At 35.9% G+C, this 20084-nt stretch overlaps 2 protein-coding genes across 3 annotated transcripts in view; one reads left to right on the forward strand and one right to left on the reverse strand.

The window, feature by feature from the left end:
* Positions 1-9393, forward strand: part of tonsl (tonsoku-like, DNA repair protein) — a 63362-nt gene extending 53969 nt beyond the window's left edge. The window contains exons 26-28 of one of the 2 annotated variants that reach the window (XR_015512535.1): positions 1971-2044; positions 3417-4457; positions 4586-6269. Coding sequence is in view for 1 of the 2 variants with exons in the window: in NM_001111148.1 (NP_001104618.1) it covers positions 1971-2044; positions 3417-3550; positions 8880-9082 (411 nt within the window). In the remaining variant the exon portion in view is untranslated. 2 annotated transcript variants of the gene reach the window in all.
* Positions 9394-9535: 142 nt separating this feature from the next.
* nkl.4 (NK-lysin tandem duplicate 4) lies at positions 9536-19059 on the reverse strand. Its single transcript, NM_212741.1, is given in 4 exon segments — positions 9536-9837; positions 12089-12184; positions 18833-18894; positions 19017-19059. Coding segments are annotated over 4 exon segments (366 nt in total). The 3' UTR covers positions 9536-9672.
* Positions 19060-20084: the final 1025 nt, after the last annotated feature.

Raw genomic sequence — 20084 nt, forward strand, 5'->3', positions numbered from 1 at the left:
GAATATCTAATCAATAAACATAGATAAAGTGTTAATTGTTATGGCACAAACCAGCACAAATCCAGCACTAATATGTCACCTGTTTTGTGCAATTTAGAGGAAATAATGGGGCGCTGACATCGCGACTTCCGAAATGTTTTGATTAGGCAATATCTAATCAATAAACATAGATAAAGAGTTAATTGCTGTGGCACAAACCAGCACAAATCCAGCACTAACATATGACACCTGTTTTGTGCAATTTAGACAACCTGGGGTGGAGAATGACGTCACGGCTCCCGAAATATTTTGATAAGGCAATATCTAAACAATAAAAATAGATAAAGTGTTTATTTTAACGGCACAAACCAGCACAAACCGAGCACAAACGAATGAGACCAGTTTGGTGTGATTTAGACAACATGGGGTGGAGAATGACGTCACGGCTCCCGAAATATTTTGATAAGGCAATATCTAAACAATAAAAATAGATAAAGTGTTTATTTTAACGGCACAAACCAGCACAAACCCAGCACAAACGAATGATACCAGTTTTGTGCGATTTGGAGGAAATGGGGTGGAGAGTGACGTCACGGCTCCCGAAATATTTTGCTTATATCTAAAAGAGGAAAACAGATACCGTGTTCGTTTTAACGGCACAAACCAGCACAAACCGAGCACAAACGACCTGTGCTGTTTTGAAGTCAATTGCGCAACATGGGGTGGAGAGTGACGTCACACGGTTAAAAAAATAATGCTTAATATCTCAGACCCCAAACCAGCACAAATGTTCGTTTTTGCGGCACAAATCAGCACAAACGTAGCACAAACGAATGGCATAGTTTTGGGGATTATTTGTTTTTATGGGGTGCCAACTTCACGGAGGTCATGCTGTATGCCAGTGCTGGACGAATGCCTGCTGTGCCAGCTTTATGCCAAATCTGGGCCAGAATTCTTTGCTACTAGGGAATGTATAATCAATCAGTCTCTTTATTAAAAGCAAACAGAAAATATAAGAAATATCTTAAAAAATGTGCTTTCTTTACAGCTTCTACTGTTTTGTCCTAAATGTCTTGACATTTTCTGAAATAATATGTTGTGTACCCGGGTGCTCCGGTTTCCCCCACAGTCCAAAGACATGCGGTACAGGTGAATTGGGTAGGCTAAATTGTCCGTAGTGTGACTGTGTGTGTGGATGTTTCCCAGAGATGGGTTGTGGCTGGAAGGGCATCCGCTGGGTAAAAACTTGCTGGATAAGTTGGCGGTTCATTCTGCTGTGGCGACCCAGAATTAATAAAGGGACTAAGCCGACAAGAAAATGAATGAATGAATGAATGAATGTGTTGTGTAATATCAGGATTCTTTTAGCACTTTCCAGAGTTCATCCTTAGACTGTCTTATCTGTTCAGGTGGTCTCATACAGCTTTTATAACAGGGGTGTCAAACAGTTTAGTTCCAACCCTGCTTCAATGTTGGCTTAACTTTTTAACCTCGTTCGTGTTTTACCGTCATGCTTTTAAAAAAAAAAAAAAAATGCTAAATTTCCGCAATGACATATGATGGCGTGTGCAGGGGCTGTAGTGCTCTCCCAATTCTTAGGGGTAATATTTGAAGCCATTCCCCTTTACACTCAATGTTAAGGGCCAGGGGGAAGGGGTACAAAAATAGAATTGTGATTGTGCCAGTGTTACAGTGAGATGATTTATAATTTTTTTTATGTTATTATTAATAGTCAATATGAGCTTTTAAATTTAAGTGCGGCCACCAGTTGTTGTTGTTTTTTCCCTTTTATTCCGCAAGTATGAGTTTTAATAATGACAGGAAAAGCACAAATTGATCAGATATGAATGATTTCTGAAGGAAGTAACCGTTGTCTTAAATATTGTGATTGAACGAATGATAAAATATATGTAATGGCTTTCAGTCTGTGCTTTTAAATTTGGCAGCGTTCATCTGCTGTGGACACAATGTTGACTGATTTTGTTTTTTAGGGGGATTGTCCACTCACACACTTAAATCTGTCTGGAAATGGACTTACAGACCACAGCGTCCTCCTGCTTGCTAGGTGAGTGATTCAACTATGTTTATTTTTATGCATTTTGCAGACACCTTTATCCAAAAATACTTAAAGAAAGCTTATTCTGGCTCTTCCATGCTGTATATGTTTATTGTGTTAGTATGCAAAAGCACATAAATCCAGTGTAAAACTACTCATGAAGGCTGTATTTACACTGCAGATCTTGATGGTAAATTCCGATTTTGTGACTGAGTATCTGATTTTTTTTGGTGACCTGCTTACATCATCTTTTAAAAGTGAATCGTCTCCGATCGTCTGCATTTACACAGCACACGGCAAAGGCGCAATGACTAGCAGCTGATAATTAAAGAGTGCTCTTTTCTCTATTCCTGTATGTAATCTGTTCGAGCTTTTGACAAGCTGTTTTACTATAGTTTATGACAGAAAGGTTTTCATTTGTCCATCTTCTTTTGATAAATAGGCTTTTTTAAACCTTTAAGCATCTTAATGTAATGTCCATGGCGTGATTTATACACGTGATGTAGCTATTGCACTCTCCTGCTCTAACATGCTTATACCTGTGCTATATGACAATATAAAAGCTGTTTAAGTCCTCGTGTATGAGATTTAAGGTTTGGGACTCTGCTGAAGTCTGTTCTGAAATGAAAGTGTCAGACTTGACGTCATTCGCTATGGTTTTTAATCACTTTTATGGCAAAGAATAAGTCCTTTTCCTGGTCTTTAAACTGAAATATCTCAACATAAACAAAGGAGCCTGAGAAAAATGTTCATGTTTGGCACTTAGAGGTTTTTGCATCTAAACTCTTCTACACTGCCACCAGTTGGGTAACACATGTCTTACGAAACAGATCAATGTGTTTTTGTAACTTAAATATTTCTAGATTAGAGTTTTAAGAGTATAAAATTCATTATGTCTATGGGGTATCACTGTACACCACATATGGGTAGTTGCTTTTTTTGTAAAACATTTTTGAAGAAAAAAATATATATTTATGTAGTTTGAAGTCTGATGTATGAATAAATAAGAGGTCTCTTACATTATCAATTCTTTCCGTTTTTTACTGTGTTTTGTACCAAAAAAAGTCCTGTTGTGACTGCAAAAATGAAGAAAACCAATGCTTACATTTACATTCAGCAACTTACATTTGAAGATGCATTTAGCGATTCAACAAGAAGAGGCAATACACACAAGAAGTGCTCATACAAATAAACTGTGCTCAGTAAATAGTGGGGACTTACCTTACACACCCTTATACAATGTGTGTGTTCACTTCTCACTACTCCTAATGTGTATGCGCTAACTTTGAAGGGTTAAATCCTGAGTATAGTTTATTTATTTAGCATTCACATTACTTGCAGTTCATAAACCTTCATTAAGAACTCCTAATGTGTGTTTTAGGTGTCTTCCTGTCTGTCCTTCCCTGGTGTCTTTGGATCTATCAGCCAACCCTTTAGTGACCTCGACTGGCCTTCACAGTCTCCTCAACGGTCTCATGGAGGCCAGAAGGCCTCTGGGTCATCTCAATCTTCAAGGTATTTTCTTATATTTCAAGTGCATTTTAGTGATATTCGCTGCCTGTGTTATCTGAGTTAATCAGTAAGTCTTATTATCAGTGTATAGTGTGTGTGTGTGGCTGCATAAATAGTTCTGTTTTTTTGTGTATTTTGCTTTTGGATGCTGCGAGTGGTTTAGTGGTTGTTGGTCTGGTCTTATACCAGAAAACCCCATAACGGTCATGAACTCTGCAGTCTTGAGCAGTTTTTATGTTGGCTTGAGAAAGCCAACATACTGTTATGCTACTCTGTCCTTGAAAACAAACGTATCTCCTCCTAGGCCGTTCATGCCACAAGGCCCAAATGTGGTCAAAATGTGCTTTCTACATTCAAGATTGTTGCTATATCTCCTCATGCCTATAAGACTTATTGTTTATTTAATAAAAAATGTTAAATATTAAATTTTCTATAATCCGGGCATATAAAAAAATTATACAAGCCCCAAATTTGGCCAAAAGCTGGATATAGATGCGTTAGATTTTGTTGCTATATCTTTAAGGTTTGTCAGACTTATAGTTTTCCAATAAATAATTTTTAAGCATTATTTTTCTCAAAATATGGCAAGCCATTTTTGACTTAAACTCCATATTTTTTACTGATATGGCAAGCCAACTTTGCATGTATCACCATCACACTTATTAAGCATTGTATTTTCAAAAAAATACGGCAAGCCTTTTTTACATAATGTTCATTCCTTTAGTCTCTGTATTAATCAGGGGTCGCCACAACGGAATGAACCGCCAACTTATCCAGCATTTGTTTTACACAGCAAAAGCACTTCCAGCCGGGCATATAAAAAAATTATACAAGCCCCAAATTTGGCCAAAAGCTGTATTTAGATGCGTTAGATTTTGTTGCTATATCTTTAAGGTTTGTCAGACTTATAGTTTTCCAATAAATAATTTTTAAGCATAATTTTTCTTATAATATGGCAAGCCATTTTTGACTTAAACTCCATATTTTTTACTGATACAGCAAGCCATTTTTGCATGTATCACTTTCACACTTATTAAGCATTGTATTTTCAAAAAAATACGGCAAGCCATTTTTACATAATGTTCATTTTCTTAGTCCCTTAATTAATCAGGGGTCGCCACAACGGAATGAACCATCATGCAACTTATCCAGCATTTGTTTTGCACAGCGAAAGCCCTTCCAGCCGCAACCCAACACCAGGAATACATAATGTTCAAGTCCAGTTTTTGACACTCATAAAGACTGTCATAGAAACATTGGGGTTGATTAAGATCACTCTTATTGCCTAGAAGCTTTGATGTATCATCACTAACCTGTCAAATGTCCCCACAGCAACAAAACAGTATAACCTAGCAACCATTTAAAAATCGCAATATCTCTACATCAGAACATCGTAGGGACCTGGGCATTGGCTTGTTTGACTCATGCTAGCAAATGGGACTTCCTGTGTACTATGCATGGTAACAATGATAATGGAAGCCAAGTGCTAATAACGATAAGCTACATGCTATGAATGATTATCTAAATGCAATAACATATGCTAGAAATGCCTACTAAGTATTAGCATTTGATCAAACATGTACACGAGCATTGCCATTTAGCAACTGCTTAGCAACCACCTAACAATGCCATAATTGTTTTAGCAACTGCCTAGCAACCACTTAGCAACCGCCACCGTGCTTCCTGCCAGCTGCCATTCCTAGTCCTAGCGCAGTCACGTTGGCTTTCTCAAGTCAACATCAAAGTTTATCAATAGACTTTAGGTTCTAGTTGGAGTTTATGATCTCATTTTATTGTTGTTTGTGTATGGGTGTATGGGTACAGTATATTGGTGTATGGGGGTATGGGTGTGTATGTGTGTGTGTGTGTGTGTGTGTGTGTGTGTGTGTGTCATACTTTTCTGTTTTTTTTAACATATTTTATTCTTGTACAAATAAATAAATAAAAATAGAAATCCTCTCAGGCCATGCAAGATATGGATATGCACATCTACACACACAAATATATTATAATATACACGCACATTAGGTAAAAAAACAATGTTTAATAATGATTAATCATTGCTCAGTTCTAATATATGCATATATATTCAGTCAAAATATAATCCATGCAATTGTACAAAATTAATTCTCATTGCTCTTGACAATACGTTAAGGTCTTATGAACTTAAATAATCTGTATCCTTATGAAACCTAATATATTGTGCTAAATTATTACCTTTTATATTCATTCTTCAAGTTTTATTTTGATTATTTGAGTTGCATTTAATGAACCACTCAAGCATAATTTATTGGAGTGGTCTGCTTTTAATGTGTGTAATGTATGAGTTATTTAGTAAAGTTTCACAAGAGAATTGTTTAGAATTTTGATCATATGTTAATGTATAAATATCTTTTGAGACAAGACTTGCGTTTTTCTTCGTTCGCTGGGTTTATACTAGCAATTTTTGGTCATACTTTACGACAGGGGTCTCAAACTCAACTTACCAGGGGGCCGCTGGAGGCAGAGTCTGGGTGAGGCTGGACCGCATTAGGTTTTCCAAAAGAAATTAATTATATTATACATTTTTAATTTGTTAATTTTTACATCTTATTTTTTGTTAAAGATTAAAAAAAATTAAAGAGATTTGAGAAGATTGGAATTTTTTAACACAAAATAAAAAGAAAAAAAATAAACATTAATAAGAAAATAAATCAATCAGTAATAAATAATAATAGTAGTAGTAAAAATAATAATAAGATTTACTGTTATCTGCTGTGTTTATTGCTACTTTTACATCATATAGAAATATATGTAATGTTTATAGTGTGAGGCAATGCAAATACAATGAAGGTTGAGTGATGCAAATGACCCACATATAATGGTGCGACTCTATAATTGGTCTGGGTTACTGTGGACTCTAACTTTTCTTTTATCCGCAGCGTACGTATCACTTTGATTTCTTTTCTGCTCACTGCTCGCGAAACAATAACCACCAACCATTGAGAGTGATTGTAAGCGCAAGAAAGATGATTAGTTGATAATATTGATCAGGGCCAATAGTTAAACGTGAATTTTGCTTTAACTAGCGCATGACGGTAGTCACACTTGCGCGCGCACAATTCACACAGCCTTCGCTGCACTCTCTCACACACACATGCAGGTATTCACTGCGCACAAGTTAATGCAAAACACTCCATGTCAATGCTGCTGTGACTTTCACTCATTGGGAAATGTTTTTCTGCCTGCGTCAAGCTCTAGCCGATGTCCGGCCCCCAGAGCCATATACCCCACCGTGATTGGTGGATTCGTTCAGCTCCGCACAAAAAAACTGTAAAGTTACATTCATATCAGTGTCGTGGGCCGCACTAATATTAACTTTCAAATTAAGGTGGGGCCACAAACTATCCTCTTGCGGGCCGCAATTGGCCCGCAGACTGCGAGTTTGAGACCCCTGCTTTACAATAAGGTTGCGTTAGTTTTTCTTAGTTTATGTACTTTACTAACATGAACCAAGTATAAACAATACTTGTACATCATTTATTAATCATCCGCTTGTTAAGTGGTGATGTGTTTGTGACGTATGTAATACTGTTTCCTGGTCCAAGCCGCCATTCAGTGGAGAAATCTTTCGTTTATGTTCACGTTTTATTCCTATCACACATTAAAGTTAATTTTATATAAAATCATAGTGTACACAACAATCTCTGGGCTTGCTGCATAACAAATACCAAAAATGTTACAATTTATAAAAAAAAAATAATCACTTTCTGGCCATCGGATATTAGGCATGGACATATATACTGCGATCGTGATTTTCGAAAGAATTAAATCGCTTTGTAAACGTTTATTATTACCATTTCATGAGTCTCCTCATTCAGTTGAATAGAGCGCTTGGACCCGGAAGCCGCTTCGCGTGACGTCATACTTAACAAACGGATAGTTCCACAATTTCTAATGGGTTATAAAAATCTAAATTCATGCTTGTTAATATTACTTCATGCACTGTGAGTTACCGAACTAACAATGAACAACTATATTTTCAGTAATTTCCATTAACCAGCATGAACAAATACTGTAATAAATGTATTGTTCATCGTTTGTTCATGTTAGTAAATGCATTATCTAATACAATCTTAATGTAGAGTGTTACCTCATTCTTTAAAGGACAATTATTGACATGAAAAAACTGCCGAGCCACCAAGACACATCATTTCATCTACATTTTATATCTGAGGGAGAGTAAAATAACAGCAAATGTACATTTTTAGGTGAACACTACTGTTAAAAGTTAGTTCACCCAAATATGTAAATTCTGTTCTCACTCTCGCATTGTTCCAATCCACAGAGACCTTTGTTTAACAAATGAGAGTATTTTAGATGAAATCCAAGAGCTCTCTCATCCTTCATAGACAGCAATGGCAAGAAGTCAATCCAGTGTCAAAATGGAGGATGAGGGAGCTCTCTTATGTCATCTAAAATATATTCAACTGTGTTCTGAATATGAGCGAAGGTCTCAGAGGATTGGACGGACATGAGGGTGAGTAATATTAAGTCCCGTGAAATTAAAATAAAACATGTTAGATGTTAGTATCAGTCTGTTAGTTTTAAGGATATTAATTATCTAACGTGCGCCAAAACAGAGACGAAATTTGCGTTTTTGAAGATATAAAATTGACATAAACATGTAAAGCTTGCAGTTCCGCCTATCCTATCTCGGTCATGGAGGGCTGGCATCCTGCATAGTTTAGCTCCAACTTCCTTCAACAGACCTCCCTGGAAGTTTCTAGTATACAAAGAAAGAGCTTAATTGGCTGGTTTAGGTGTGTCTAATTGGGGTTGGAACTAAAACATGCAGGACACCGGCCCTCCAGGAACGAGTTTGGACACCCCTGGCTTAAATGGATCAACATTTTTATTTATTTCACCTCATACTTCAGATTCTAATCAGATCTTAACCAATCAAATGCTCTCTAGTATTTGACATGCCCCGCCCTCTTCAAGACACTTCTTATTTGCTTTTCATTTGATCTCAACCACTAACTGGCAGAGCTGTGATTAAAAATGAGGCGCTATTGGCTGTTTTTTGAAAGGGGAGGAGCTACTTTATGCCCCGACTCCTCTCTTTGCGTTTCAGTTGAGATTACATCAAACATCAAAATAAAAAAAAATGGACATTTCAAAGCACCTCACGAGATCTTTAATAACCAAATGTAATTTTTTTGGTGAATTAACCCTTCTAATAAGTATTCTGTAATCAAAACAAAATGGAAACTGATCTCTGTTGTTGTGTCTTATTGTACATTTTATAGTCTGTGCTTTTTTTTTTCCCCGTTTTTTTTTTTTTTGGCAGGCTGTCAGGTGTCAGGACCGCTGGCTGAGGATTGTCTGGACAGTTTGTCTGATCACATCCGAGACCTGCGTTTGTGCTCTCAGAGTCTGAATAAGCTGGACCAGGATGCATTACAGCAGAGCTGGAAACGAAGAACAGAAGCTGTGCACATTTTCTCTCGCAACTCCAAATGCATGCTGAGTATCAGTTCACCCTCGCACTAAATTATTTTTGGCTGTCGCATTTGTCCAAATGCAACCTGGCGGTGCTAGTATTATGTTGTGATTTAAATTGTGTGGTATTTGATAAACGTTTAAACACATTTATATGTAAATATGAGTGATTGTGTCATTTATTTGTATATACACGTATGTTTGTTTATACTCGTAACTCATTTTATTCGATTCAGTGTTTACTTTCTTGCTGCATATTTGGCTAAAGTCCAGAAATTATGAGTTTAAGTTTGAAATGGGCGCGAGATATCGATGCATGTGTGGTGTGGTATTAAAATAATAATAAAATACATATTCAAGCATTCGTTCTGTTTGTAAAAATATGTTTAAATAAAACTGTAAATAGGCAACCACACATTAACAGTTGTTTCACACGTTTTATTGCAGATAAAGAAGCTAAGACATGACAAACATACAAAAAGCCCAGATGCGAAACCACAATAATCACACCAGTGGCTCAGATGCTCTGCTAAATTTAATCAGCTTCCCCAGCTAAAGCAAAACCCTCTTTATTTCTTGCATTCCTTTAGCTAATCAGAGAAATTTTCATTATTCTGCATAATAAAGGCAGTAGACTCTGTCTATTTCTTACAAACAGAAATATTAGCACAGATGGTTCTGGCATTATCTGTAGTGGAAAGTTCTTCGATCAGAACGTCCATGTACTTGTTCACAAATCCCCTGCACAGAGACTTAAGGAACCCGATCTGATCACAGACCTGCGACAGCTGAACTTTAATTTCATCCTGGAAGAAATTAAAAGCAGAATTAGTTTTAAGCCACAAGTATTTATTCATATTCTCTGTATTTTTCAATGTAGTTTATTTTGTCTGTAATTTAAATATAAACTCTGTATTAAAGGGATAGTTCACCCAAAAATGAAAGTACTGTCACTTAATTATTCACCCTTTACTTGTTCCAAACCCGTTGAACACAAAAGAAGATATTTTGAAGAATGCTGGAAAACGGGTAACCATTGACTTCCATAGTGTTTATTTTTCATACTACGGAAGTCAGGTTTTGAGCTTTCTTCAAAACACTCATTCAATGGGCAACTCATAAAGGTTTAAAACCAAACATTAGTGAGTAAATAATAAGTTACTTTTCATTTTTTGGGTAAACTATGCCTTTAAATCAGGGGTCAGGAAACTTTTTCAGCAAAGAGCCATTTCTGATTTTTTTTAAAGAGCCAATGGGGATATACAAGCAGTGGCGCCTGCAGCCATACGGCTATACGCACTGTGCGTACCTACCGTGAGAGAGTGCAAATTAATTTTGCTTTTTTAATTTATTTCTTTATTTATTTTTTACATAATTCATATTGATGATTAAACTGTATACACTACGGTATATTTATGATAAATAAAAGTGTGCATTTGTGTGTTTTAAAGTATGTACTTGCATGATGGGAGATGAGTAAAGAAATCTATTGGCTTTAGTTTTGCTGGCGTTTTTTCACTCACTAAAAAATACAATTCAGTTAGCACGTTTAAAACAAGGTTCAAAATGAGTAAACTCTCTTTAAAACAGCTAAACGTATTTGAGACATTTGCCAAAAGGCCTAAAACTAATGAGACAAATTTTGCTCATGAGACCTTTCATCAGCACTTGAGCCAGGGGAACTCCAGCTCCAGCCCGTGGCTGCGCAGCGTCCTCCAATGGACCCGATATGATTCAAGCTGTTTATTTTATCTGACACAAATAAGCAGACATCTCCATTCTCACGAGTTACTGAGTTTTCTCACACTTGCAAAAGCGTTTGAGACTTCCCCTCAGATGTTATTCGTTATTCATGTTTAGTTTGTCTAGTACAGTGGTCCTCCCTTTTTTCATCAAGTACCACCTCAGAAAATAATTGTCTCTCCAAGTACCACCATAATGAGCAGTATTGAAATACAGTAGCGTAGTAAGCCCAGTAAAGCAGCTACAGTTATGCACAATTCAAAAACATGGCAGATTAATTCCTATTATTAAGAATATTTATTATTGTCAACCACTTTAACAACAACACAAATAGTCTGAACGTTAACACTGTACTGTGCTTACGTAAAAAATAAAATAAAAACGTCAACATTTAAATTAAAATGTGCTTAAGATAAAAAGAAAAGTGCTGTACTTAAATGTAAAGTATTAACACATAGTAGCCAATTCATCAAACATCTGAAAATGTTGTCTGGACCTCAGAAATATAGGTTATATGTAATATATTGAATATTAATATCTGCCATATTCATAAATAAATAATTTTTGATAAATTTTGAAACATATGTAGCATGTACATATTACATATTTGATTCCTCTGCGTACCACTAGAAGGAAGCCTGCGTACCACTAGTGGTACACGTACCACAGTTTGAGAACCACTGGTCTAGTAGATAACAAACAAAAAATGATACAGATACAATAATGTGCTTTCATTTGCTCTATCTCACTCACGGTAATACCCTTAAATAATGTAGCCTTTGACAGCAAGCATCAGTTTTTTTTTTATTGAAATAAAAATAAGGGATGATGAAGCAGGGTAGTGCTGGATATGTGCGTACCTTTGAAAAAAGTTCTGCAGGCGCCCCTGTATACAAGCATCACATGTTGAGCAAGTCCATGTATTAAGAAAGAATATTTATAGAATTTTTTTCTTTTCGCCATCAACACTCATGAATGTTGTTTGAATTTGCGTGCGCAAGGTTACCGTAGAAGTTGCATCACCATTATTGGTGTCCGATTCAAGTTAATCCACAGCACTTCACATGCACATTGAAATGTCCTTTTATTTTTATTCTTATTCATTTTGATGTAAAAATTTACTATAAAAAGGTCATTTTAATTGTATTTTTAATAGGAAACTGATTTTTAGTGACAGTTTAATTTTTTTTTATTGAAGGGAGAAAGCTGGAGAGCCACATATTTTGGTCAAAGAGTCACATGTGGCTCCTGAGCTATAGGTTCCCTACCCCTGCCTTTAAATGCTATAAAAGAGTGTTATTTCTGAAGATTTACCTGAGTTGCACCATTGGAGATCTTCCGTTTCACCTTTCCTAAGGCCCACTTGCAAGCCCAGCACATCCCAGGCAGTTGCTCTGTTGGGATTTCACCCTGACAAGACAACATGAAGCATATTTGAGTCGATGTTTTGTCACTTAAAGGTGCCCTATAATGAAAATCTGGGTATATAAAGGAATATTAAGAGATCAGTATATGGAAATGGAAATACTGTGAGCCTCAGACACTGGTTTCTATGTTTTGATGTAAATTCCACGAGTGTAAAACCCTGGTGGACAACTCGCCAATCAGAAGACAAAACAAACTGTGACGAGACTCAAGGGACATGCCATCCGCATTTAAATGAATGCCTAATTTGTGTTATTATGGGTCTCAAACTAGATTCCTAAAGGGCCGCAGCTCTGCACAGTTTTGCTCCAACCCTAATCAAACACAGCTGATGCAAGTAATTAGAGATCCTATGGGCTATATGCACATGGACTTTTCATTTTCAGCCAGGCATCCCGGCGGCTTCCAGTGAACTGTCTTTCCATTACAAATATTGTCACGTTTAAGATCTGATTTCTTTAAAAATCAGTGATCTTCACTGCCTGTTATGCCTAGTTCAGACTGCGTGATTTTAGCCCCGATTTTGGATTGCCGACAGGTTTTGAGAAATCGCCGACAAATGCCTGAAATCACAGGCAAATCGCTGCTCGTGCACGTGAGTGACAATCACACAGTATGAACTTTCAAAGAAGCAATCTGAGAGAATCGCCGATGAGTCGCCGATGCCTGTGAGATATTTGGCGTGCTAAATATCTGGAGCTGTCGGCGATTCAAATGATGCCGTGTGAATTGAGTTTTGACTGAAAATAACATCAGCCATCACCTACAGCCAATGAGAGAGCAGCTTTCACTTGTGTGTGCGCGTGTGTGTATACCTGCTGCAGGCCAGCTGGAGAAGTTAAAAGCGCTCTTTTTCAGTTTATTTGGACCCACGAAATGGAGGAAAAACTAGTGGAGGTTTGACAGGACTCAGGAGCCACCATGTCTGTTTGTCTTTTACAGAAAGAAATTAGTTTATTATCAACGTTGAGGAGAAATGGCTAATTCCCTTTAAACCCAGGTGAGCAAACATGTACATGTTCTACCCCATTAAAGGCTTCTTTCTCATTATGTAGTTAATAACAAAAGATATACTACATGTTTTTGGCTGTGAGACGTAGTTTGGACGAAGTTGTCGGCGATTCTTCCTATAGTAAAGTCATGCAATGTGAATGTCCATGTCGCCGAACCATCTTGCAGTGTAAACAAAGCAGCGACGAATTGCTAGCCCAGATAGTCATGCAGTGTGAAAACATCTGTGACATGACTACTTTGAAAATCATGCAGTCTGAACTCGGCATAAGATATACGATATGAAGTGGGTCTCAGATCAGACAAGAATCACTGCATTAAATTCCATTTCCCCCCACCAGGTCTTTAAAATATGACCGTTTAGTTTACCCCAGTATTTTCAATGGGATTTCTGTGCTAACCTGTTGCTACTGACGGCGCTTGCGGTTACAACGGTCTTTCATATTGTTTTACGCTCGAACGACTAAATGAATGCTTAAGTCTATTTAACTGAATGTATTGTAATTACATTACAACAACGTTGCTGTTAAAACTACCCTGTGAAATTTAAAATAGTCACATTAAGCTTAACCCAGAGGTTTATCGTCTGCTTTAAAACTCTAGCTGTGCGTAGAGCCCATTTGGGTCATTATGGGTCTCAAACTCTATTTCTGGAGGGCCGCAGCTCTGCCCTGTTTTGCTCCAACAATAATCAAACACACCTGATGCAACTAATCAAGATATTCAAGATTACATTGAACAACTTGATTATTTGGATTTGTAATTAGGGTTGGAGCAAAACTGTGCAGAGCTGCCGCCCTCCAGGAATCCAGTTTGGGACCCATGGTTTATCAGGACCTGACGAGCAGCCGTGTCATCAAGCTCAGATCATAACAAAACTCCGGCTGAGTTTAATAAGCAATAAAATTTTTTAGTGAGATGACAAAATAAACTTCCTCCCTTGGTTATTTTAAGGGTACATTTCACTTACTGTATTTGTGGGACTTTTATTTTGAAAACGCTAGCGCCAATTTGTTATTCAAACTGGCCTCAGGACGCAAAATGCAAGATTTACAGATTATACGTTTATTCATCTCCACTGTGAAGAGGCATAAGGTATGTTTAGTTACCTCTTTTGTTAATTTATCGTGTTTAAAGTGAAATTTGATACGTATGTTTTACACAAACATATGTAGACTGCTGAATCGTGTCAAATCACTCCGCTCAACTGTCAAATTTCATGCAGAGGTTGATACTAAATCCTGTCTTCTTTGACTATAACTTCAAAATACAATGCGATACATTTTTATCACTCTCTTTTGTCAAGTTTAATTATAATTTAGTCTTTCCCTGCTAAAAAAATCCAGCTGAAACCAGCCTAGGCTGGTTGGCTGGTTTTAGCTGGTCGACCAGGCTGGTTTTAGAGGGGTTTTGGCCATTTCCAGGCTGGTTTCCAGCCATTTCCAGCCTGGTCCTAGCTGGTCAGGCTGGAAAATGACCAGCTAAATCCAGCTAAAACCAGCCTGGTTTAAGCTGGACATAGCTGGTTTTGGCTGGGCTCCCAGCCTGCTAGGCTGGTCAAGCTGGTTTTAGCTGGTCATCTCCCAGCCCAACTAGCTAAGACCAGGCTGGAAATGGCTGGAAACCAGCCTGGAAGTGGCCAAAACCCCTCTAAAACCAGCCTGGTTGACCAGCTAAAACCAGCCAACCAGCCTAGGCTGGTTTAAGCTGGATTTTTCAGCAGGGTATCCACAGCTGATCTGGTGAGCAAAATAAGTTTACAGTAGTCTGATTGGATTTATATTTCTCTCTCTCTCTCTCTCTCTCTCTCTCTCCCTCCCTCTCTCCTCTGTGTGTGTGTGTGTGTGTGTGTGTGTGTGTGTGTGTGTGTGTGTGAGAAGCAGCAGATCAGAGCAGAGTTCATTATTGTTCACGACACGAACAATATATGGTCAGTTATGGACCTTCTGATTCTTTGGGTATGTTATGGAGTAACGTTAATAAATGAGCTACCGTTTGTAGGGATTTTCTTTCTTTATCAGAGAACAATTTAACTTCTTTAACCAATGCAGTATATGGCTCCTTTAAATCCCATTAATAATTGAAAGCAAGCATAACTGGCTGTTTTAAAACTGCTTTTCTGTATCTTGTGAACACTCTCAGTTTTACCTAAGAAAATGGTAAATATTTGACACTAAATCTATCTATCTATCTATCTATCTATCTATCTATCTATCTATCGATCTATCTATCTATCTATCTATCTATCTATCTGTCGGTCGGTCGGTCGGTCGGTCGGTCGGTCGGTCGGTCGGTCGGTCGGTCGGTCGGTCGGTCGGTCGGTCTGTCTGTCTGTCTGTCTGTCTGTCTGTCTGTCTGTCTGTCTGTCTGTCTGTCTGTCTGTCTGTCTGTCTGTCTGTCTGTCTGTCTGTCTATCTATCTATCTATCTATCTATCTATATTTCTTCCTATCTATCTATCTATCTATCTATCTATCTATCTATCTATCTATCTATCTATCTATCTATCTATCTATCTATATTTCTTCCTATCTATCTATCTATCTATCTATCTATCTATCTATCTATCTATCTATCTATCTATCTATCTATCTATCTATCTATCTATCTATCTATCTATCTATCTATCTATCTATATTTCTTCCTATCTATCTATCTATCTATCTATCTATCTATCTATCTATCTATCTATCTATCTGTCTGTCTGTCTGTCTGTCTGTCTGTCTGTCTGTCTGTCTGTCTGTCTGTCTGTCTATCTATATTTCTATATTTCTATCTATCTATCTATCTATCTATCTATCTATCTATCTATCTATCTATCTATCTATCTATCTATCTATCTATCTATCTGTCTGTCTGTCTGTCTGTCTGTCTGTCTGTCTGTCTGTCTGTCTGTCTATCTATATTTCTATATTTCTATCTATCTATCTATCTATCTATCTATCTATCTATCTATCTATCTATCTATCTATCTATCTATCTATCTATCTATCTATCTATCTATCTATCTATATTTCTTCCTATCTATCTATCTATCTATCTATCTATCTATCTATCTATCTATCTATCTATCTATCTATCTATCTATCTATCTATCTATCTATCTATCTATCTATCTATATTTCTTCCTATCTATCTATCTATCTATCTATCTATCTATCTATCTATCTATCTATCTATCTATCTATCTATCTATCTATCTATCTATCTATATTTCTTCCTATCTATCTATCTATCTATCTATCTATCTATCTATCTATCTATCTATCTATCTATCTATCTGTCTGTCTGTCTGTCTGTCTGTCTGTCTGTCTGTCTGTCTGTCTGTCTGTCTGTCTATCTATATTTCTATATTTCTATCTATCTATCTATCTATCTATCTATCTATCTATCTATCTATCTATCTATCTATCTATCTATCTATCTATCTATCTATCTGTCTGTCTGTCTGTCTGTCTGTCTGTCTGTCTGTCTGTCTGTCTGTCTATCTATATTTCTATATTTCTATCTATCTATCTATCTATCTATCTATCTATCTATCTATCTATCTATCTATCTATCTATCTATCTATCTATCTATCTATCTATCTATCTATCTATCTATCTATCTATCTATCTATCTATATTTCTTCCTATCTATCTATCTATCTATCTATCTATCTATCTATCTATCTATCTATCTATCTATCTATCTATCTATCTATCTATCTATCTATCTATCTATCTATCTATATTTCTTCCTATCTATCTATCTATCTATCTATCTATCTATCTATCTATCTATCTATCTATCTATCTATCTATCTATCTATCTATCTGTCTGTCTGTCTGTCTGTCTGTCTGTCTGTCTGTCTGTCTGTCTGTCTGTCTGTCTGTCTGTCTGTCTGTCTGTCTGTCTGTCTGTCTGTCTGTCTGTCTATCTATATTTCTATCTTTCTATCTATCTATCTATCTATCTATCTATCTATCTATCTATCTATCTATCTATCTATCTATCTATCTATCTATCTATCTATATTTCTATCTATCTATCTATCTATCTATCTATCTATCTATCTATATTTCTATCTATCTATCTATCTATCTATCTATCTATCTATCTATCTATCTATCTATCTATCTATCTATCTATCTATCTATCTATCTATCTATCTATATTTCTTCCTATCTATCTATCTATCTATCTATCTATCTATCTATCTATCTATCTATATTTCTTCCTATCTATCTATCTATCTATCTATCTATCTATCTATCTATCTATCTATCTATCTATCTATCTGTCTGTCTGTCTGTCTGTCTGTCTGTCTGTCTGTCTGTCTGTCTGTCTGTCTGTCTGTCTATCTATATTTCTATATTTCTATCTATCTATCTATCTATCTATCTATCTATCTATCTATCTATCTATCTATCTATCTATCTATCTATCTATCTGTCTATCTGTCTATCTATCTATCTATCTATCTATCTATCTATCTATCTATCTATCTATCTTACAGTATTTACCACTCTTTGTTAATGAATGCTGCAATTAAACTGTAAACCTGTTATAACTTGGAACTGTTAGGTTGACAACTTAATTACTTAACTTAATTACTTTAATTACGCACAGTTAATTTACTTGATAATATGGGTTTACTCACTTTAAGTCGACTAATCCCTTTTTAAAATGTATAGTAAGCTGATAATACTGTAATAAATACTGTATTATACTTTAGTTTTACTTCTGTAGTTTTACTACAGTAAATAGTGGTGTGTTGTAGTATAATATACTTGTATAAAACCGCAGTATTAGTTAATTTTTTTGCTATGGTGATATAACTGTAGTAATAGTAACTTTAGAATTACCTCAACAGATTAATACATGTACTTTACTACTTTACTTTACTACTATAAGTGGTTATAGCAGTTTTTCATGTGGGATACTACAAGATTTAGGGTGTTTTAAAGAATTTTTGTTTTATTAATTATTTAATTCATTAATTTCCCTACAGCTTAGTCCCTTATTTATCAGGGGTTGCCACAGTGAAATGAACCGCTAACTATTCCACTCATATTCCACTAATACACTAGGGGCGATTTAGTTTATTGAATTCACCTATAGTGCATGTCTTCGGACTATAGGGGAAACCGGAGCACACGGAGGAAACCCACGCCAAGACAGGGAGAACATGCAAACTCCACACAGAAATGCCAACTGGCCCAGCCGTAACTCGAACTAGAAACCCTTTTGCTGTGAGGTGTTAGTGCTAACCACTGAGCCACCATGCCGCCTAGTAATTATTTGTTATCACAATTTATTTTTTAGTGGACATGAAAAACTCAAATCTGGGAATGATTAAAATCTTATTATACAGTTGTAGTTGTATATCTGAATATACTGTTGTAGAATTAGTATACCAATTATAGATATTTAATAATGAAGATGTATTTATTTTACATTTAACCATTTATGTTTTAAGTGAATTATATTTGTTATGTTTTTCATTCATAATGCATTAGCCAATGCTAAAAAAGCTGGCATGACAATAAGCCTGAAGTTAACAACACTAATACATATTAATACAAGTGTAAAAGTAGGTAAATTTTTAGAAAATTTAAATAATAAGTGATATTAACTTACAGAGCCTTCGAGTTCAATTCCAGAATGCTGTTCTTTGTGCATCTCCCATTGAACAGCACAAACTGTGAAGAAAACTGATATAAATTTAGCACATAATAAACGTTAAAATAGCCCTAAAATTGCTTTACAAGCTCAATTAACCTGGAAAAAATAGACTGATAAAAATGAATCTGCTGATTTTTACCAGAGGAGATGAGCAGGGTGAGCAGAATGATACCGCGCAGCATCTTGTTTGCCAAAGAGTTGAAACACAATGATACTAAAATGTCTTGTTTGCTGCAGTTTTTGGTGGCAAACACCTCCTTTGTTCAACCAAAAACCACACTCATTGCGAAGCGAGATTTATAAATAACCTGCTAACTCTTAACACCCTTGACTTGATAAAGCCTTTTTTTAATCTTCCTGTTTGTTATACTGGTTTTAAATAATAATGCATATATTATAGAGCAAAGTATAGCGATATGTTGCACCAATAAAACCAGGGTTTTTGCAAGCATGCAATGTATAAAGTTAACTTGTTCATTTGTCTAGGTCACTTTTTTATGCTACAGGCCTTGAATGCAACTATATGCATGCAAAATGCAGCATCATAATTGTGTGTGTGTGTGTGTGTGTGTGTGTGTGTGTGTGTGTGTGTGTGTGTGTGTGTGTGTGTGTGTGTGTGTGTGTGTGTGTGTGTGTGTGTGTATATATATATATATATATATATATATATATATATATATATATGAGCAATTCCATGCAAATGTCAACCTTGCCATGAAAAAAATTAAGTTTTTACTAAAATACAAAAACCGTTTTTTGGTTTTTTGGGAAAACAGGTATTTTACAGTACGTTAGAAATACTCAAAAATGCATCTGTCAATGTTTTCAAGCTATTCTATTTGATTTACCAAAGTCACACAAGTGGCATTTTCACATCTGTCACATCCATACCAGAGAGATATCACATCCATAACGACCCTTTTTACACATAAATGTCAAAATATTAAATAAAATAAAAACAATCATTTTTGTTTTATAGAGAGCCAACTCTTATCCTTTTGATTATTATTGTTTCTTTTGGGTTGTGCAGTTTAATTCACAGAATATCTACAAAGTATGTTATAGACTGTAAACCTGCAGACTTTTTTTTGTCTCATCCATAACGCATGTTTGTTTTTCAACATTTAAAGTACAAAACATGTTTATAGTTTGATATTTTTCTGGTCCCTTAATTCTGTGGTCAGTTGTTCTGGAAAATATAACAAAA

Source organism: Danio rerio, chromosome 17 (assembly GCF_052040795.2).
Source record: "Danio rerio strain M-AB ecotype USA chromosome 17, GRCz13ab, whole genome shotgun sequence".
NCBI classification, from domain to species: Eukaryota; Metazoa; Chordata; class Actinopteri; order Cypriniformes; family Danionidae; genus Danio; species Danio rerio.